The sequence below is a fragment of the Pinus tabuliformis genome, chromosome 3_2, assembly GCF_031772625.1.
Source record: "Pinus tabuliformis cultivar Carrire ecotype Pingquan chromosome 3_2, CPIR1, whole genome shotgun sequence".
Taxonomy (NCBI): Eukaryota; Viridiplantae; Streptophyta; class Pinopsida; order Pinales; family Pinaceae; genus Pinus; species Pinus tabuliformis.
Window position 1 is genome coordinate 1,075,660,435 of NC_142302.1, and position 15,738 is coordinate 1,075,676,172.

At 39.4% G+C, this 15,738-nt stretch overlaps 1 protein-coding gene across 6 annotated transcripts in view; it reads right to left on the minus strand.

Moving 5' to 3' along the window:
- LOC149184396 (ATP-dependent protease La (LON) domain protein) overlaps positions 1-13,952 on the minus strand; it is a 46,121-nt gene extending 32,169 nt beyond the window's left edge. The window contains exons 1-7 of one of the 6 annotated variants that reach the window (XM_089417459.1): positions 13,693-13,945; positions 13,337-13,383; positions 12,669-12,737; positions 11,751-11,870; positions 11,183-11,257; positions 10,406-10,540; positions 10,154-10,295 (exon numbers count right to left, since the gene is read on the minus strand). In XM_089417459.1, the coding sequence (XP_089273585.1) occupies positions 10,154-10,295; positions 10,406-10,540; positions 11,183-11,257; positions 11,751-11,870; positions 12,669-12,737; positions 13,337-13,383; positions 13,693-13,750 (646 nt within the window). In that variant the 5' untranslated portion in view covers positions 13,751-13,945. Of the gene's footprint in view, positions 1-10,153; positions 10,296-10,405; positions 10,541-11,182; positions 11,258-11,750; positions 11,871-12,668; positions 12,738-13,336; positions 13,384-13,479 lie in introns of all 6 variants that reach the window. The other 5 variants (XM_089417455.1, XM_089417456.1, XM_089417458.1 and 2 more) reach the window with 5 other exon arrangements.
- Positions 13,953-15,738: the final 1,786 nt, after the last annotated feature.

Consider the following 15,738-nt stretch of genomic DNA (forward strand, 5'->3'; position numbering starts at 1 on the left):
GCATTCTCAAACATGCTAAGTGGCACACCAGCCAACCCCATTTGTCTCTCATCAAGTCTCTCCTTCATATCTACTTGTGCATCATCCTCTAGATCAACATGCCATCGTGTTGCTAGTCCCTTCAAATACTCAGGTGTCTTCCTATGCTCAAGACGTAGGGCACTATGCACAACAACTAACTTCTCTGCCCTTTTAGAGGTAAACTTGTTCCTCTTTATAGAGTGGATGAAGCTATATGTGGACCAATTCCTCTCTGCTGCAAAGGAACTAGGAACGTCTTGTGAATGGAGTGAGGGGCCATGGTGAATAATGAATTAAATTTATAAAAAAACGAATTGAAACCCTAAAGTATTAAAACTAATGTTAAATTTTAATTATAAACAAAAGATTATTTTAAAAAATCGGGCCCCTCGACCCCCCTCAACCCCCCCCTCGACCCCCCATGAACCCCCACGACCCCTTTTCAGAAACCACCCCTCAGCACAAGGAAACGACCCCTTCACACGTCCCCCTGCATACCCTGTTTTTTGGGAGCGTGGGGAACGACCCCTTCTCGTCCCCAAGTCCCCGGAGCGTGAAGGAGCTAGGAAACTAGACCCCTAGGGGGGGGTGGGGGGCGAGTCCCCGTGGAACACTAGGGATTTCTCTATAATTAGAAGCCATTTCTACTTCTCAAGTACTATGAAAATTCTGGTATGGGCTATCAATGGGTGATGTAAATTTGTAATGCTAGTATTGAGCCATTGCTCTTCTAAGAACGTTTGATATCATAATAAAAAGAATTTGGAGTTCAGTTCATGGTGTTCTTTGTCCATTGATCTGTGGTACGCGCTGGTTATGTACTTTCGTATATTGTCCTAAAAAATTTATAAACTTGTTATTTCATTTATTGGTAATAAGAACATTCTATTGGTAAAATTTAGTTATATGTTAGGTGATCTAATTCACCATATTATCTAACAAGTCTTCTTGAGAAAATATATAGATATTTGCAGGTACACTGGCCCTTGGGCTCTAAGTTCATAGACTTTGGAGAAGAGCCAACCTTGTTTGGGCTTTATGAATTTTTATTTGGTTTTCTTACTTTGCTAAAGGGGTGGCCAATATTCTAACTTTCGAAAAACACATTGATCCAATGTCATTATTCAAAAAATATTTTTTTTACAAGCCTTGTATATTTGTAAATATTTTTCGTAAAGTAATTTTGTAGATATATTTCTAACCCTTGTTTTGCAACAATTGGGGTTTTGGGGTTTAATTTGAATTTTGTATATATTGGAGTTTTGGGAAAAAGTTTATTTCATTTGTGCGGGTGATTTCTCAAGCCTAATCTAAAATTTTGGAAGGGTTTCAAGGGTTTCTAGACTTTGGAAAAATTCGTTGGGGTTTGTAGAGGCAGATCTAGGCCTAGGAAGGCAAGATCTACCCTCTATCTCTCCTCAAAACTCAACGTTCAAGCAAAGAAGGAAGTCGCTAGCTATTGGAACCACTTTCATAGCATTTTGTGGTGATTTTTTTGAAGTTTGGGTTAAAATTTGTGGTTTTGCAAGGGTCTAAAATTTTGTTGAGGCCTTTTGGGCCTAGCGTTAGCCTCCATTGCCCTAGCCATGGCCTCTCTCCCCTCCTTGGTGAGTCGCAGCCCTGGTTTAGCCTCCAAACACTAGCCACAACCTTCTTTTCCCTTGTCATCCCTTTGTAGGTCCTCCTAGAGGCTTCGGCCTCCATTTTGGTAAGTCGTTTGGCCCTCTAGAGGTGTCGGCCTCCTAGCCGCAGCCCTAAGGGGCCTCTTCCTTTAGCCACGGGCCTAGAAGGCTTGCGGCTGTCTTTTCTAGGGCCTTAGGCCCTGGCCGTAGGCCTTAAAGGCCTCATCCTCCTCTGCCATAGCCCCCTCTCCCTCTCGTCCCTCCTTGGCAGCGCTTATTCCCCTAGACGTAAAGCCTAAAGGCCTTTTCACCCTTGTCGTGGGCATATTTTGGCCTCTTTCCCTTAGCCGTTGCCCTTCTTGGCCTCTTAACCTTCATCCTTGCCCTAAATGCAGCCTCCTTTGCCTCATTCAGTCATTGCATTGGGTTATTGTTTGATTTTTGCCTCTAACATATTGTGGTTGCAGCAAGATTCATGAGATTTTGAGCTAACATTGGTGGTTGCAGGTGGTCACTCCATTAGAAAAGTTTCAGGCAAGTCTTCTAATTATCTTCTAGGCCAAGAGGCCTATTGGTTTGCTTCCTAAACCCTTTACTTCCTTGCTGTCTTGCTAGCAGCATTGATCATTTGCATAAGAGTCCTAAAATTTTCATCTAAGTGACATTAATCTAATACCTAAGTTATCTAACATATTCACAAGTCACTTGCATCAAGTGGGCATTCATTTTTAAGCTTGTTTCATGAAAATTTGATGACTGTCATAAGCATATTAAGGTCTGATCATAACAGTGGCATTGGCATCTAAAAGAACCTAATTCATTGAGAATCTTCTGTTGGCAAAGTAGTTTAGCATTTTGGTTGTCTCGTTTACACTTTTGCAATCATGTGCATTTCATCTTTTGCATCCTAAGTGCTCTATTTGAAATTAACTTACTGTTGTCCTAAAAGTTTACTATTGCTCACGTGATGTCATTTAAACATAAATTGCATAAGATTTCTTGATATTGCTTAATGCTCTATTGTGGAAAGGATTATTAGCATTGGTAACATTGGATTTTGGTTTAGTTGCTACATTGCTTTATAACAAAAGATCTAACACTATGTTTTCTTGTGAGTGTCATAATCTAAGAGATCTAAACTTTTGCACTAAATAATTCACTCATAAAAGCACCTAATATCAAGATATATAATCTCCTTGAATGGTTAATATTGTTTAATTGGTCATTGGATTTGGGCTTATTGGCATCTCTTGTTCTCTCACAATAGCATTGGAGATCTAATTGTTCTACATTAATTTGGCATTGTGATAGAGTTTGTCATAAATTGAAGAAGTGCTAATTGTTTCTAAAGAATTGTAATCATTTAAATTGTCAACCTCTTGAGTAATTGTCATTGGCATTCTTTTTGTTGTCTCTAAAGAACCTTGGCTAATTGTTCAAAGTGATATCATGGATAAGTGCACTAATTTCTTTTATTGTTATTGATTCATTGTTCATGGTTATATTGAATATTCTTTGTGAATTGGTGAAATTGGTATAAAGAGTATTAATCTTGTTTCTTGTTTAGTACTTGGGCAATTATCTCTTGGTCACATCGGATATATCTTTTGAGCACTATTGAGATTGAGCACTCCATCTTGTGGTTAAGATTATCTTTTATTTGTCAATTAAGTACTCTTTTGTCATAATTAAAGATCAATTGTAATTAAGTACTGGGGATCATAAACAATCTTAAATAAAATTATTTTTTTGGCTGAGAGTTGATCGGACCTAGCTCCATTGAGTTACTGCGCTGCGTTAGCGTTGCGCGCCCTCCCAGGCAGCCATGACCAGCGACGGGCTCAGGGCCCTCCCCCTCCCTCTTGAAGTCCTCGATTTCTAGAAAATGGTGGCTGCATGCGGCAAATGGCCCCCTTCAGCACAGCAACAGAAATTTGTAAAAAAGAAGGACTGCATTCCCACGGTGGCCCTCCCTGTGGAAGAAACTTGCCGTTCAGCACTGAATCTTGTTGATCGAGGCCTCATAGGGCAGTTTACTGGCCTCTGGCCCTTGCCCAAATCAGTGGAAGACTGGATCAAGAGAAATTGGTCCTCGTTGATCAAGGAAGGTATCAAATCTTATTTTGTAGGCAAGGGCTTCTTCGTGTTCGTGTTTGAATTTGTCAAGGATCGGAGCCTCATGTTCAGGAACTGGCCCTATTTCATGGGGCCGCAAGGCTTATATCTAAACAAATGGTCTCTTGACTTTGATCCGACCCAGGATGTTCCCACTGTGGTCCCAGTATGGGTGCGACTTCCCCACCTTCCCCTACACTGCTGGAATCAGAAATATCTCCAGATCATTGGCAACTCCCTTGGTAAATACATCGATCAAGCTTCCAAGAAAGACCCGTACTCCTGTGCCCGAATATGCGTGGAAGTAGATCTGGAAGGACTACCAGAAGCAAGAAAACTCACAGTCGCCGGATGGTCTCACATTCAAGAGCTGGACTACGAGCAAATTCCTTTTAAATGTAGACATTGCCATGGCTATGGACACTTTGCGCGATACTGCAAGAAAAAAGCTGAAGAACAGAGTGATAAATCGAAGGGAGAACAGTGGACCTCAGTTCAGAAAAATGGACATGCAAAAGCAGCTGGGAAAGGACCCAACAAGGGGAACAACTCGGAAGAACATGGAAATGAAAAAAGGAACCCCCAGGCCCCGGATGAGAACCCAAATCCCAAAGGAAGCTCTTCACCAGATCCTCCAGAAGTAGATCTGATTACTCCGGCTCAGATTGAAGATCCTCAAGCTAACAAAGATGGAGGTGGAGCTGCCTCGCCTGGTGCCTCTCAGGGTAGCCCCTCCATCCCCTCGTATGCAGATATAACAAAGAAAAAAGTGGCAGAACCCTCTGACTCCTCAGAGGAAGAGATCTATGAGAGGCCCTCGAAGAGAGCAGGCAGGAAGCCTCACAAAGTAGTCAGGGAAGAGGAGGAAGAACGCCTAAAAATGCAAGGCAGCCAATCCACAATAGAAATGACAATCGGGAGAAACACTAGAGCAAGACCTTCCAAGGGAGGAATCCCAAATCCCTCACCAAGTAAATAATGCGTATAGTCTCTTGGAACTGCAGAGGTTTGGGGACCCAACCAAAAATCGAAGCCGTCAAAGATCTGCTGAAAATAGAGCCCTCAGATATCCTCCTACTCCAAGAGACTAAAATCGAAGGGCAAGCCCTTATGGATATCAGCAAGTCTAAATGGAAGAAGAATGCAGGCAAAGCAGTCAGCTCGAGGGGAACTTCAGGAGGTGTTGCAACTCTCTGGTCTGAAGATCACTTCCACCTGCTTAACTCTCATGAGACCCAGCATTGGATCTTTACCGAGCTCAAGCATCTAGAAAGTAAGTTAACTATAGCCCTATTCAATCTCTATGTTCCTGTCATTTATGTTGAAAAACGAGAATGTTGGAACTCTCTCTCCGAATTTTTAGACCTCCACTCCCCCAACAACATCATCCTGGGTGGAGATCTCAACATAGTCATGAAGCCAAAAGAAAAAAGGGGGGGAAACAGCACCAGAGACCAACTGCTGCCTTTGGTGGAAGAATTAATGCAGCAAAGGGACCTTCTAGATTTTGCCCCGGTAAGAGGCAAATATACTTGGACCAATAATAGAACTGGGACTGACCACATATCTGCCCGGTTGGATAGATTCCTGCTACAAAGCTCCTTGTTACTGGAAAATCTTCTTATCTCTACAAAAATTCTTCCCAAACTCACCTCGAACCATAAGCCAATTCTACTCCTCATGGCTCCTGAGGATGATCTTGGACCAATCCCCTTTAAATTCAGTCCTCTTTGGATTGAAAAAGAAGGCTTTCTAGACATGGTTCAATCTGCATGGGACTCCCCTATCAATGGATCCCCAAGCTATGTTTGGGAGCAAAAATTAAAAGCCACCAAAAAAGCCTTAAAAGAGTGGCTAAGAAACCTCCCCAAATCCCTCTCCCATCAGAGAAATGAAGAAGTTCAGCTATTGGAAACTACGCAAATGGGAATGGAAGGTCTTTACATCACCCCTGAAATTCTAAATAAAGAGGTTGCTCACCAAAGAAATACCCACCACTCATTCAGACGGGAAGAAGAGTTTTGGAGACTCAAATCCCGTAGTCTGTGGCTCAAGGCAGGAGATCGAAACACTTCGTTCTTCCATCGCCAGTACAAAGCCCGCCTATCTCGAAACCATATCTCTGAGATCAAGAATGAAGAAGGACAGATCTGCAATAAGATTGACCAAATTAAAACAGCAGCTGAAAATCATTTCAAAAATCTTTATGGGCTTGGGAATGAAGGCAATTTAGAAGACACTGAAGATCTCCTCTCCAACATCCCCCATCTCATCAATCAAGAGGACAATCAAACTCTCCTGAAACCTCTATCTGAAGAAGAAATCATCAAATTTATATGGGCAATGGAATCAAACAAGGCACCTGGGCCAGATGGCTTCACAATTCACTTCTACAAAGTCTGCTGGAAGATCATCAGAACAGATCTACTGAAAATGATACATGGATTTTTCAGCAAAGCTAAGATTGGGGGAGGCATCAACTCAACCTTCCTAGCATCAATCCCAAAAGAGGTCAATCCAGAAACTTTTGGCAGGTTCAGGCCTATCTCCCTATGTAATGCCTCCTACAAAATCTTCGCCAAAATCCTTGCAAACAGAATCAAACCCCTGCTTGACAAATTAATATCCAGTCCCCAAAGGGGGTTCGTCAAAGGCAGACACATCTTGGATAACGTCATTCAAGTTCAGGAAGCTATCCATTCCAGTAAACAGAGGAAAGAAAAGGGGATGTTGATCAAGCTCGACATGGCCAATGCCTTCGACAGGGTCAATCACTCCTTCCTCCTCCAAGTTCTCCGATCCTTCGGCTTCCCTACTCAATTTATCAATCTCATCAAAGCCTGCATCACAAATCCTTAGATTGCTCCCCTGGTCAATGGCCGCCCAGCATCCTTCTTCCAAGTCTATTGTGGCTTAAGGCAAGGTTGTCCGTTATCCCCATTCCTATATATTCTTATGGCGGATTCTCTCAGCAGGAAGCTTGCTGCAGAAATGAACATTGGTGGACTCCCCGGAATTCGAACTTCGAATGTTCTAAAGCCTATAAACGATGCACTCTTTGCAAATGACTCTCTCCTATTAGGCGAAGCCTCTATTTGAATAGCTACCTCCTTTGACACGGTTCTAAAAAGTTACTGCAGAGCCCCAGGATCACTAATAAATGATAGAAAGAGTTTGATCTATGAATGGAATGTGAACCAACATAGTCTTAACAACATAGCCCAGATTCTTGGCTTTGAGTGTTTTTCTCACTGGGATAGCATCAAATATCTTGGCTTACCTGTCACATCTGGAGTCAACAATAGAACTCTGTGGCATGGCATCATCAGTAAGATTAAAGCCAAGATCATCTCCTGGGGAGGTTACTGGCTTACCAAGGGAGGGAAAACTATCTTATTAAAATCAGTTTTATCTGCCCTCCCCATCTACCAAGCCTCATTCCTTCTTGCACCGAAACATATCATGGAACAAATTTCTGGTCTTTTGAGAGATTTTCTTTGGAAAGGAGGCAAAGGCAATCACAGAAAACTACATTTGGCAAATTGGGATCTTGTTAAGCGCCCAACAGTGGACGGAGGACTCCAGATCAGAGACCCAGCTCTCTCTAATCTCACACTTGGCTGCAAGCTCCTTTGGAAAATCTACTCTGACCCTTCACATCCTGTCAGCGAAACGCTCAGGACCAAATATGCGCAAGGGATCTCTCTCAAGCATTTATCAGCAGACAATACTCCCACAGGCACTCAAACATGGAATCTTTGCAGAAATAGTATCAGCAGCTTCAGGAATCATCTGTACCGCATACCTGGCAATGGCAAAAAAAATTACTGTGGGAAGACCACATAATGAATTGTGCTCCTCTCAATTCCCATGACGAGATCCAAGAGCTAAGTGGCTGGCTCCTCAGCGCAGGCTTTCGTAAGCTGTTTGACATCTCTGCGTGGGACAACAGTGGGAATTGGTTTGACTGGGACTTCCCAATCGTGCCAACGCATCTACACAGTCAACTTGAATTGCTCAAACCGCTTCTCATCAACGCTACCCCTGTTCATCGTGATAGCCCAGACAACTGGGGATGGGGCGGCTCCGGCTCTTACACCTCAGCAATGGGATATATTGCCCTGCAGCCAAAAAAAGACAGACTTCGCTCTCCCACCATTTGGAAACAGGTTTGGAACATCACCGGGCTTCCCAAAGTAAAAAAAATTCTGGATCCTCATGCACAACAAACAGCTAACAGGAGATAATTTGTTAAAAAGAAATATAGCAGGACCACACAGATGCGTGATGTGCAAAAATGTTGGAGAAACAACCTCTCATTTGTTCATAGATTGTGATTTTGCCAAAGAGATTTGGAATTTAATTCTTCTCGGATTGCAGGTTCACCCTCCCCAGCATAGCTCCGTGGTTGATCTCTACTCCTCTTGGTTCCAAAGCTATCCTCATAATATCCCCATCAATTCACTCTGGTACCACATTTGGCTCTCCATCCCCAAATTTGTGTGTTGGGAAATCTGGCTCGCCCGAAACGACTTGACCTTCAACAACTCTCCTTGCAATCCTGCAAAATCAGCTGCCAAGGCAAAAGCACTTCTCCTTGAATCCGTTCTACTGCAATCTCATAAATCAGACTTCTCTCTCCCCCCTTTGAAAAGAACTGGTTGAATCTCCATAGCTCTCACCCTAAAGGCAATGCCCAGATCCTTCCCCTCCCCAATCCACCTTGGAGAATTAGAGAACCAGACGATACGTTTCAAGTACGGTGGAGGTCCCAAAATAAAACTACTATCTTCTTTGACGGCGCCTCCAAGGGTAGCCCTGGGGCCGCGGGGGCTGGTGGAGTCATCTACTCCTCGGACAACTCTAGAAAAAACTACTTCTGTTGGGGGCTTGGTCCTCATACAAACAACCAGGCAGAACTTCTTGGATTCACAAAAGCCTGCCAAATTGTCTGTGATAGAGGCATTAAAGAATGTCAAGCGTTCGGAGATTCAGAAATTCTCATCAAGAAGATCAACTCGAAGGACCAGTTCAACAATGCCACCCTCAACAAGTCTCTGAAAAGGTTAAAGATCATTCTGCAGGACTTCACTTCCTTCAAAATTTTCCACATTCTCAAAAGCTCAAATAGTGAAGTGGATGTAATGGCAAACAAAGGATGCCTCCTAGCACCGAGAGATCTCAATATTAACGACAATAGCCCTATCTTATCATGCATTCCTTAATTCAAGTTAAAGAGTAGATCAAGCTGAATTAAGATGTATGGAAATGTTGTGTAATGTTGGTTGTTTAGGCTTCGGCCTAACCAAACCCCTTGTAATAAAATATACCCGTTTCAGTGAAAAAAATAAATAAATAAATAAACAATCTTAACTCAAGATCACTCAATCAATTTGCATTTGCATCCTAGGACTAGACTTGCATTAATCAATTAACCTCCAAGCATAAGCTCAGTTGGTAGAAAGATAGGAACACCCTTCATCTTATAGCTTGCGAAGGATAGACCTTCCCTAGTGGTTAACACGGTGACTTTGCAGTGATCACAGCCACAATCTCTACAGCGCCGGAGGCACATGGTGGTTAGATTTTAAGGGGAGGTATCATTAACCAAGCCTTTGCTTGCTTTGCCTTGACTTTTCTCTACAACCTACTTTTGAGACTAGCCTCAAAATAGCTAAGGATTAAGGGATACACTTAGTTAGGCGTTAACTAAAATAAACCAAGATCTTCCATTTCACTTAGATTGTAGGATTTGCATAGCATATAGGATAGCCAAGCATCTCTTAAAGTGGTGATTGTTCATCCGGTCATTTGGTTCTAAATCGATATAAAGCAAATAGTTGACTCCATAAGGCACTGGTCTCACATATTAATCTAAGCTAATCCTTAAAACTTGCTAAATCAACCAAGTGGCTAGGCCATTCAATTGTGTCTCCCGGATTTGTTGGTGCCAACAAATCTTGCATTCTCATACTCCATAGGGACTACCCCCATACCCTGTTGTTGGGAGACAGCTAGAATGGAGAGGGCATGGATCAGAGTGACAGCCCCTACCCTGAGTCATTGTCGCATCATGCCCGTACAATTTGCGCAACAACAGGGCCAACATTCGAATATTTATTGTTGTTATTTATTTTTAAATGTGTTGTGTCAACTCAGTATTCAGCACACACACATTCCACATTTCACCCAACACCAGGCTATAGAATGATTCTCTCAGCATAATTAGCAGGCTGCACGACATTTGTAAGTTTCTTGGAGAAAACAGTACTTACATTAAGTAAAAATTGGGATGCATTTGGGATAAGGAAAACAAAGTCAAAAACACTCTTAAAGAAAATGAATGCTCTTGAAAAGCAAACGAACAATAAAATAAAAGAAACCTCAAAAATTACCTGTAAGAGGTTGTAATGCTGCAAATGAGATGCGTTCTGCCAATCTTGGAAGAAATACTTTATTGCAATCCAAGAAGCCATCCTTTTCAGCCCATCTCAGAGAGTTCCAAAGGGGAGTCTGTAGTTGTTCATCTTTCGAGGTCTACCCTCAGAAACAGTTTATAATTTCAGAACTTCCTTACATTCACCAAATAAAGATATTATTGACCAATGAATATGTACATCCTACATAGGTAAAATTACTAAAGCTACCTTTAGTTTGAGTTGAAGACGATGTAGATCTGCTGCTGCTAGCTTTAGATCTTCTACTGCAGCATTAAGTGCACTTAAATCCTTGGGCATTTCATCTTGCTTGGGTTCTACAATGCCTCTAAGGTAAGGTTCTGTCTACAATAAGACAATCACCAATGAAAGCCCAGACAACAAACTTAAAAAGTGTCACAGAATGCTGGCTTTTCCAAAGACAAAAACACTACTCTAGCACTCAACTTGACCGCTTAACCCAGAATTACAATGGAACACATCTGAAGCCTAACTGGCAGGATAAAAATAATTGGGCAACTTCTTGTCTTATTGCACAAAGAGTAGTGAAGTGCATTTACACCAAAAATGTATAATAATAAAAATATATGATAATAAAATAAACGAGAGTAGAATATAATAATAAAATGTACCAGCATAGACCCATCTTAACCCCGATCATTTAAACATCAATAGGACAGTTTGTCCTTAGATTTTTTTTTTATCCCTCTCAGTGCTTAATAAATCCAGGGTTAAGATGGATCTATATTGGTTCTTATCTCAATGTAAAATTATGTAAATATATTTTGCATGTTTGAACCTGGATATGTAATGCACCATGGAGAATAATTTTCTGTTGAAATTTAATGTAATTAGTGTAATTAAATCAACTTAGCTATCTAAAACTGCCATTTCAGTGGTTGGCTCTTTGAGCTTTTTCAATATGATTACTGCTATATGTATAAGTTACATATAACACATAACTAAATAAAACTGTAAGATGCTTACCTGAGTGAGGGTAACAATATTGACACGCCCAATTCCCCTTATAGTAACAAGGGCACCAATTTCAATCCGTTTTACCTACAGAATCATTCAAAGAATAAAATAGGCTCAGTTTTCCCCAAAATTGCGCCCCTTTCAAATGAAGTGAGGAAACAAGGCTCTTCACATCGCAGCCCAATTCCCCTTGTAGTAACAAGGGCACCAATTTCAATCCATTTTACCTACAGAATCATTCAAAGAATAAAATAGGCTCAGTTTTCCCCAAAATTGTGCCCATTTCCAATGAAGTGGCTGTGCCACTGTTCAGATCTCAACCAGGATTGACATTTTCAGGAATCGAGATCCTAGCTTATGCTATGCGGGGTAACATATTTGATTATGCTTTGGCTCCATGATATAATTCTTGATAGATTCTTTCTTGTTCAGTAAGAAAATATAAGATGCATTTTCAAAAACAAACTAACAAAATTGATAGCTACTAAACATAACGCAAATATAAGATAACTAAAAGATGAGGAAGACAGATCAGGTTTATTAAAGACAGATCAGGTTTATTAGTTCAAAGACTCACATTCTCTATAAGAGTCAGGCACCCATAGCTTGCAGCAAAGGAAGCCATTGCAGAACTTCCAAAGTCAGAAACTCGATCCAAAACAAAGTGCACGAAGAAATTATTATGTTTCTCCATTGCCTGCAATCAATTTAAATTTTAGACAGATTAAGCATTGTAATTAAATGTTGGAAACTTAGTATTTCTTCCTGAAGCATGTTTTTGTTTTAATCTTTGGTCTCTGAGATTTGTCTTCTCTGTATCAGCACATAACTTAGTTTTTCTTTCATCAATATAACATCTAGAAATTTGTGGACAGTGCCAAAACTCTTTTTCTGTGCTGGCAAAGCTCAGGCTCAAATCTACCTTTCTGTTTATAATCACCCATATTCTCAGCGTGGCTTGGAGGTCCACAGACAAAGTATAATGCATAGAACTAAACCTTCTTGCAATCAAAGTGGTAAAGATCCAGTTTACAAAACATATACATCTCCACATAGCACATGAGGAGTTCTATACACTAACTGTCCCCGTGGGAAAAGCAATGTCGAATGATGTAAAAGCAGGCACTCATTGCCCCTGCTTCAAACTTCTGTCATGCATCATATTTATTTATCCCATATTGTAAATGCTTTTATTCAAAAAATGCACATGAAGAAAGATCTCCATTACGCCTTTGGGAGGTCCACACCCAAAATATTAATGCATCAAAATAAATATACTGGAATCAAAGTGGTAAAGCCCCTGGTTCAAACTTTTATCATGCATCGTATTTATTTATCTCAAAATGTAAATGTTTTTATTCAAAAAATGCACACGAAAAAAGTTGCCCATTATGCCTTTAAAGATGAAAATTTAGCAGGAAGATTTTGAGTTTAAAGCAGCCAAATTCATTATTTTGAAGAAAGGTAAATGAAGAAAAGATGTAAGACGTCATACCTCTTCTAGCAAGGCCAAAAATCTCGCTTCGTACAAATGCAATGTTGTAGTGGCCGATGGAACAAACACCTTGTATCGAAATGCAGAATGTATTATTACACCAAGAGAAGAGGTTGGGAGCATCGACACTTTGCATTAGGTATATGTTTCAGGGTACACACTACAATGTTATATTGAATTTACACAGTGCATTGGATGCGTTGAATATGCCCACTGGCACAGATCCATCTAAACCTGATTCTAATAAGCACCCCCAAATTGCAAAGGTTTAGGTTTCATTTCTCTAGTTCCAATATTTTGTATATAATAGCTATTTGTCTGCAATGGGTGTACTGGCATGGCGATTAGCACAAACCCATCTCGACCTGAGTTTGTTGTACACCTTCAAATTTCAAAGGTCTAGGTTTCATACCTCTAGCTTCAATATTTGTTGTGTAATGACTATTTGTATGAACTCAAGATATAAATTCTTGAGCTTGGTAACCTCATAGTGCATATCAGAAGGGTTTGCGATATGCACTTTTATACAGCTAAATTAAGGGATGAATAATCAAGACCTATTTAACTTCTGCTAAAGAGACTTCTTGACTGCAGTAGATATTTTAAACAGAAATTCCACTGACAGAGAATTTTCGATGACAAACATTAGTGTTAATTGGGTTGCATACCTCTGTAGAGGTGAAGGGAAGACAGGGCAACTCAATAGCGCATGATTCTGTTGACAATTCAGATAAGGAAATGCATCATCAACATGGAATAGCTGCCCCCAAACATGAAAAACATGAATTGAGCTACATACTACATATAATACCATCTTTTAGTAAATCTCCTTTCGAATTATATGCCACATAGAGTTTCCATGAAGAGGGGGGTCTGAGTGTGGCGCCAGTAAAGCGAGTTGTAGCAGGGTTTTGGGGGTGCTTTATGAGGGTGGAATGTAGCATGGGCGTCTTCCTCTTGAGCGTAAGAACCGATGATAAAAAGGGTGATGTCACTGTTGTGTAGTTTGGAGTTCCATACTTACTGTGAGAATGAGGAGCAAAGGGACAAAGACAGAGGCAGGAGGGAGCATTCACAGCCATCAGCTGAGCTTTTTATTTGCCGGTATGCAGGGACACAGCGTCCTGGCCGGCTGGATAAAGGAATGTGGGTGAGCTTTATCGTGTACTCAACGTGTAATCAGCTTGCGTTTGCATTTTGTAAACCAAACAATATTACATGATAAAGCCCTAGTAGATCTGTCCTATGTTTGGGAATCTCAGTTTTTTTTCTTCTTCTGTCCTATGTTCGGGAATCGTTTGAATTTTTTCTTCAGAAATTGGTAAGAATCGGTTGAAATCACAAATTTTGAGTCGTAAATTTTTGACATCTTATATACCATAAAAAATTTATTTAGCAAAAATAATTTATCAAACATTTCAAATTATAACATATTTAAACAATTCTTATACTAAATACCATTTAACTTTCATTAAGCACGATAGAGATGTATTAATTTTTTTTGTTTACTTGGTTTTTTTAATCATGTGTTTAATTAGTTTTGTTTGAATTTTAATATAAATTTATTGAAATCTTAATTTTCAAATGTTCAAGTGTTTTGAGGTTTTCAAGTGTTAATCTATTTATACGTTCAAAAATATATTATAAATAATGAAAAATTATAGTTTTGCTAAAAATTACATCATCAAATTAAAAAATAAAAATAAAATATATATATATATATATAATAGTTAAATTGTGTGTTTTTTTAGTATAAAAAATATTGTGATATGAATCTTGATATTTTCAAAGTTAAAAAAAAAAAAACAAAAACAAAAAACAAAAAACAAAAACAAAAACAAAAAAAACAAAAACAAAAACAAAAAACAAAACAAAACAAAAATTATATCAAAATTCTAAATCAAATATATATGATAAAAGGTTTTACCTAGATGAACCTATAATGATACAATGCACTTTACATTTCAATAATTATGGAAGGAGAGCGTGTTATTATATAAATTTAGGAATTATATTTTAAAGTTATTTTTAAAATTAGTTGAATTTTTTATTAACTCGAAATTTATTTGAGCAAGTGAATGGTTGTAATACCCAATATTTGCAAATTAATTTGGCAATTAAAAAATAATGGAGAAATCGTTGAAAACAATGTAAAAACAAATGAGACAAAAGAGAGTGTCATTTTGGGTTATCTCAGGTGGTTGGGCACAATGTTTGTTATCTCCCCCACCAAAGTTCAATTCCCTATGAGTGACATGATGATGAGAAATATTGAAGTAATGGCTACTTGCGAATGAATATTATTGTATTGACCCTCATTTTCCCCTAAGGTTGAGAGAGAGGATGATTTCCCTTGAAAAAAATGAGACAAAAGAGAGAAATAAAATAAGAGAAAAAATATTGAGGAATAGTGAAAGGCCATGAGGATGATTTCCCTTGAAAAAAATGAGACAAAAGAGAGAGAAAATAAAATAAGAGAAAAAATATAGAGGAATAGTGAAAGGTCGTGAGGATGATTTCCCTTGAAAAAAATGAGACAAAAGGAACAGTGAAAGGCCATGTCTATCAATCTTCCCATTGCCCTATCTCTCCTTTTTTATTCAATGCATTACCCATATTGTAATTCATCTTCCCTAGGTCAATTTCATATCTATAAAGTATTGCCCATATTGTAATTCCTTCCCTACGTCAATTTCATATCTATATGTATCTTTGTTGCTTCTCACGGGTTGTGCAATCATTAATTTGCAGAATGGTTGCAGAATGGGAGGTTGTATTGGGTTGTATGCATCTCAAAGGAAGCTCCATGCATGTTGTATGGTCATATGCATCTTGGTGGTCATCTCTTTCTTTCCTATAACAAAGGATTTAGAGGTTGGAACATTGATTGGAGGTTGAATCTTGTTTTAAGTTGTTTAGTTTGTCATCTAATGAATGGCCATTTCCCTAGGCATAGAATTGACATTAAGAGGTGTCTTATTCTCATATTCTCAGACAACCATGTGTTATAATTAATTAGAAGCCATATGGGCTAAAGAATGGCTAGCCCTTGTGTGTTTAATGAATGGTG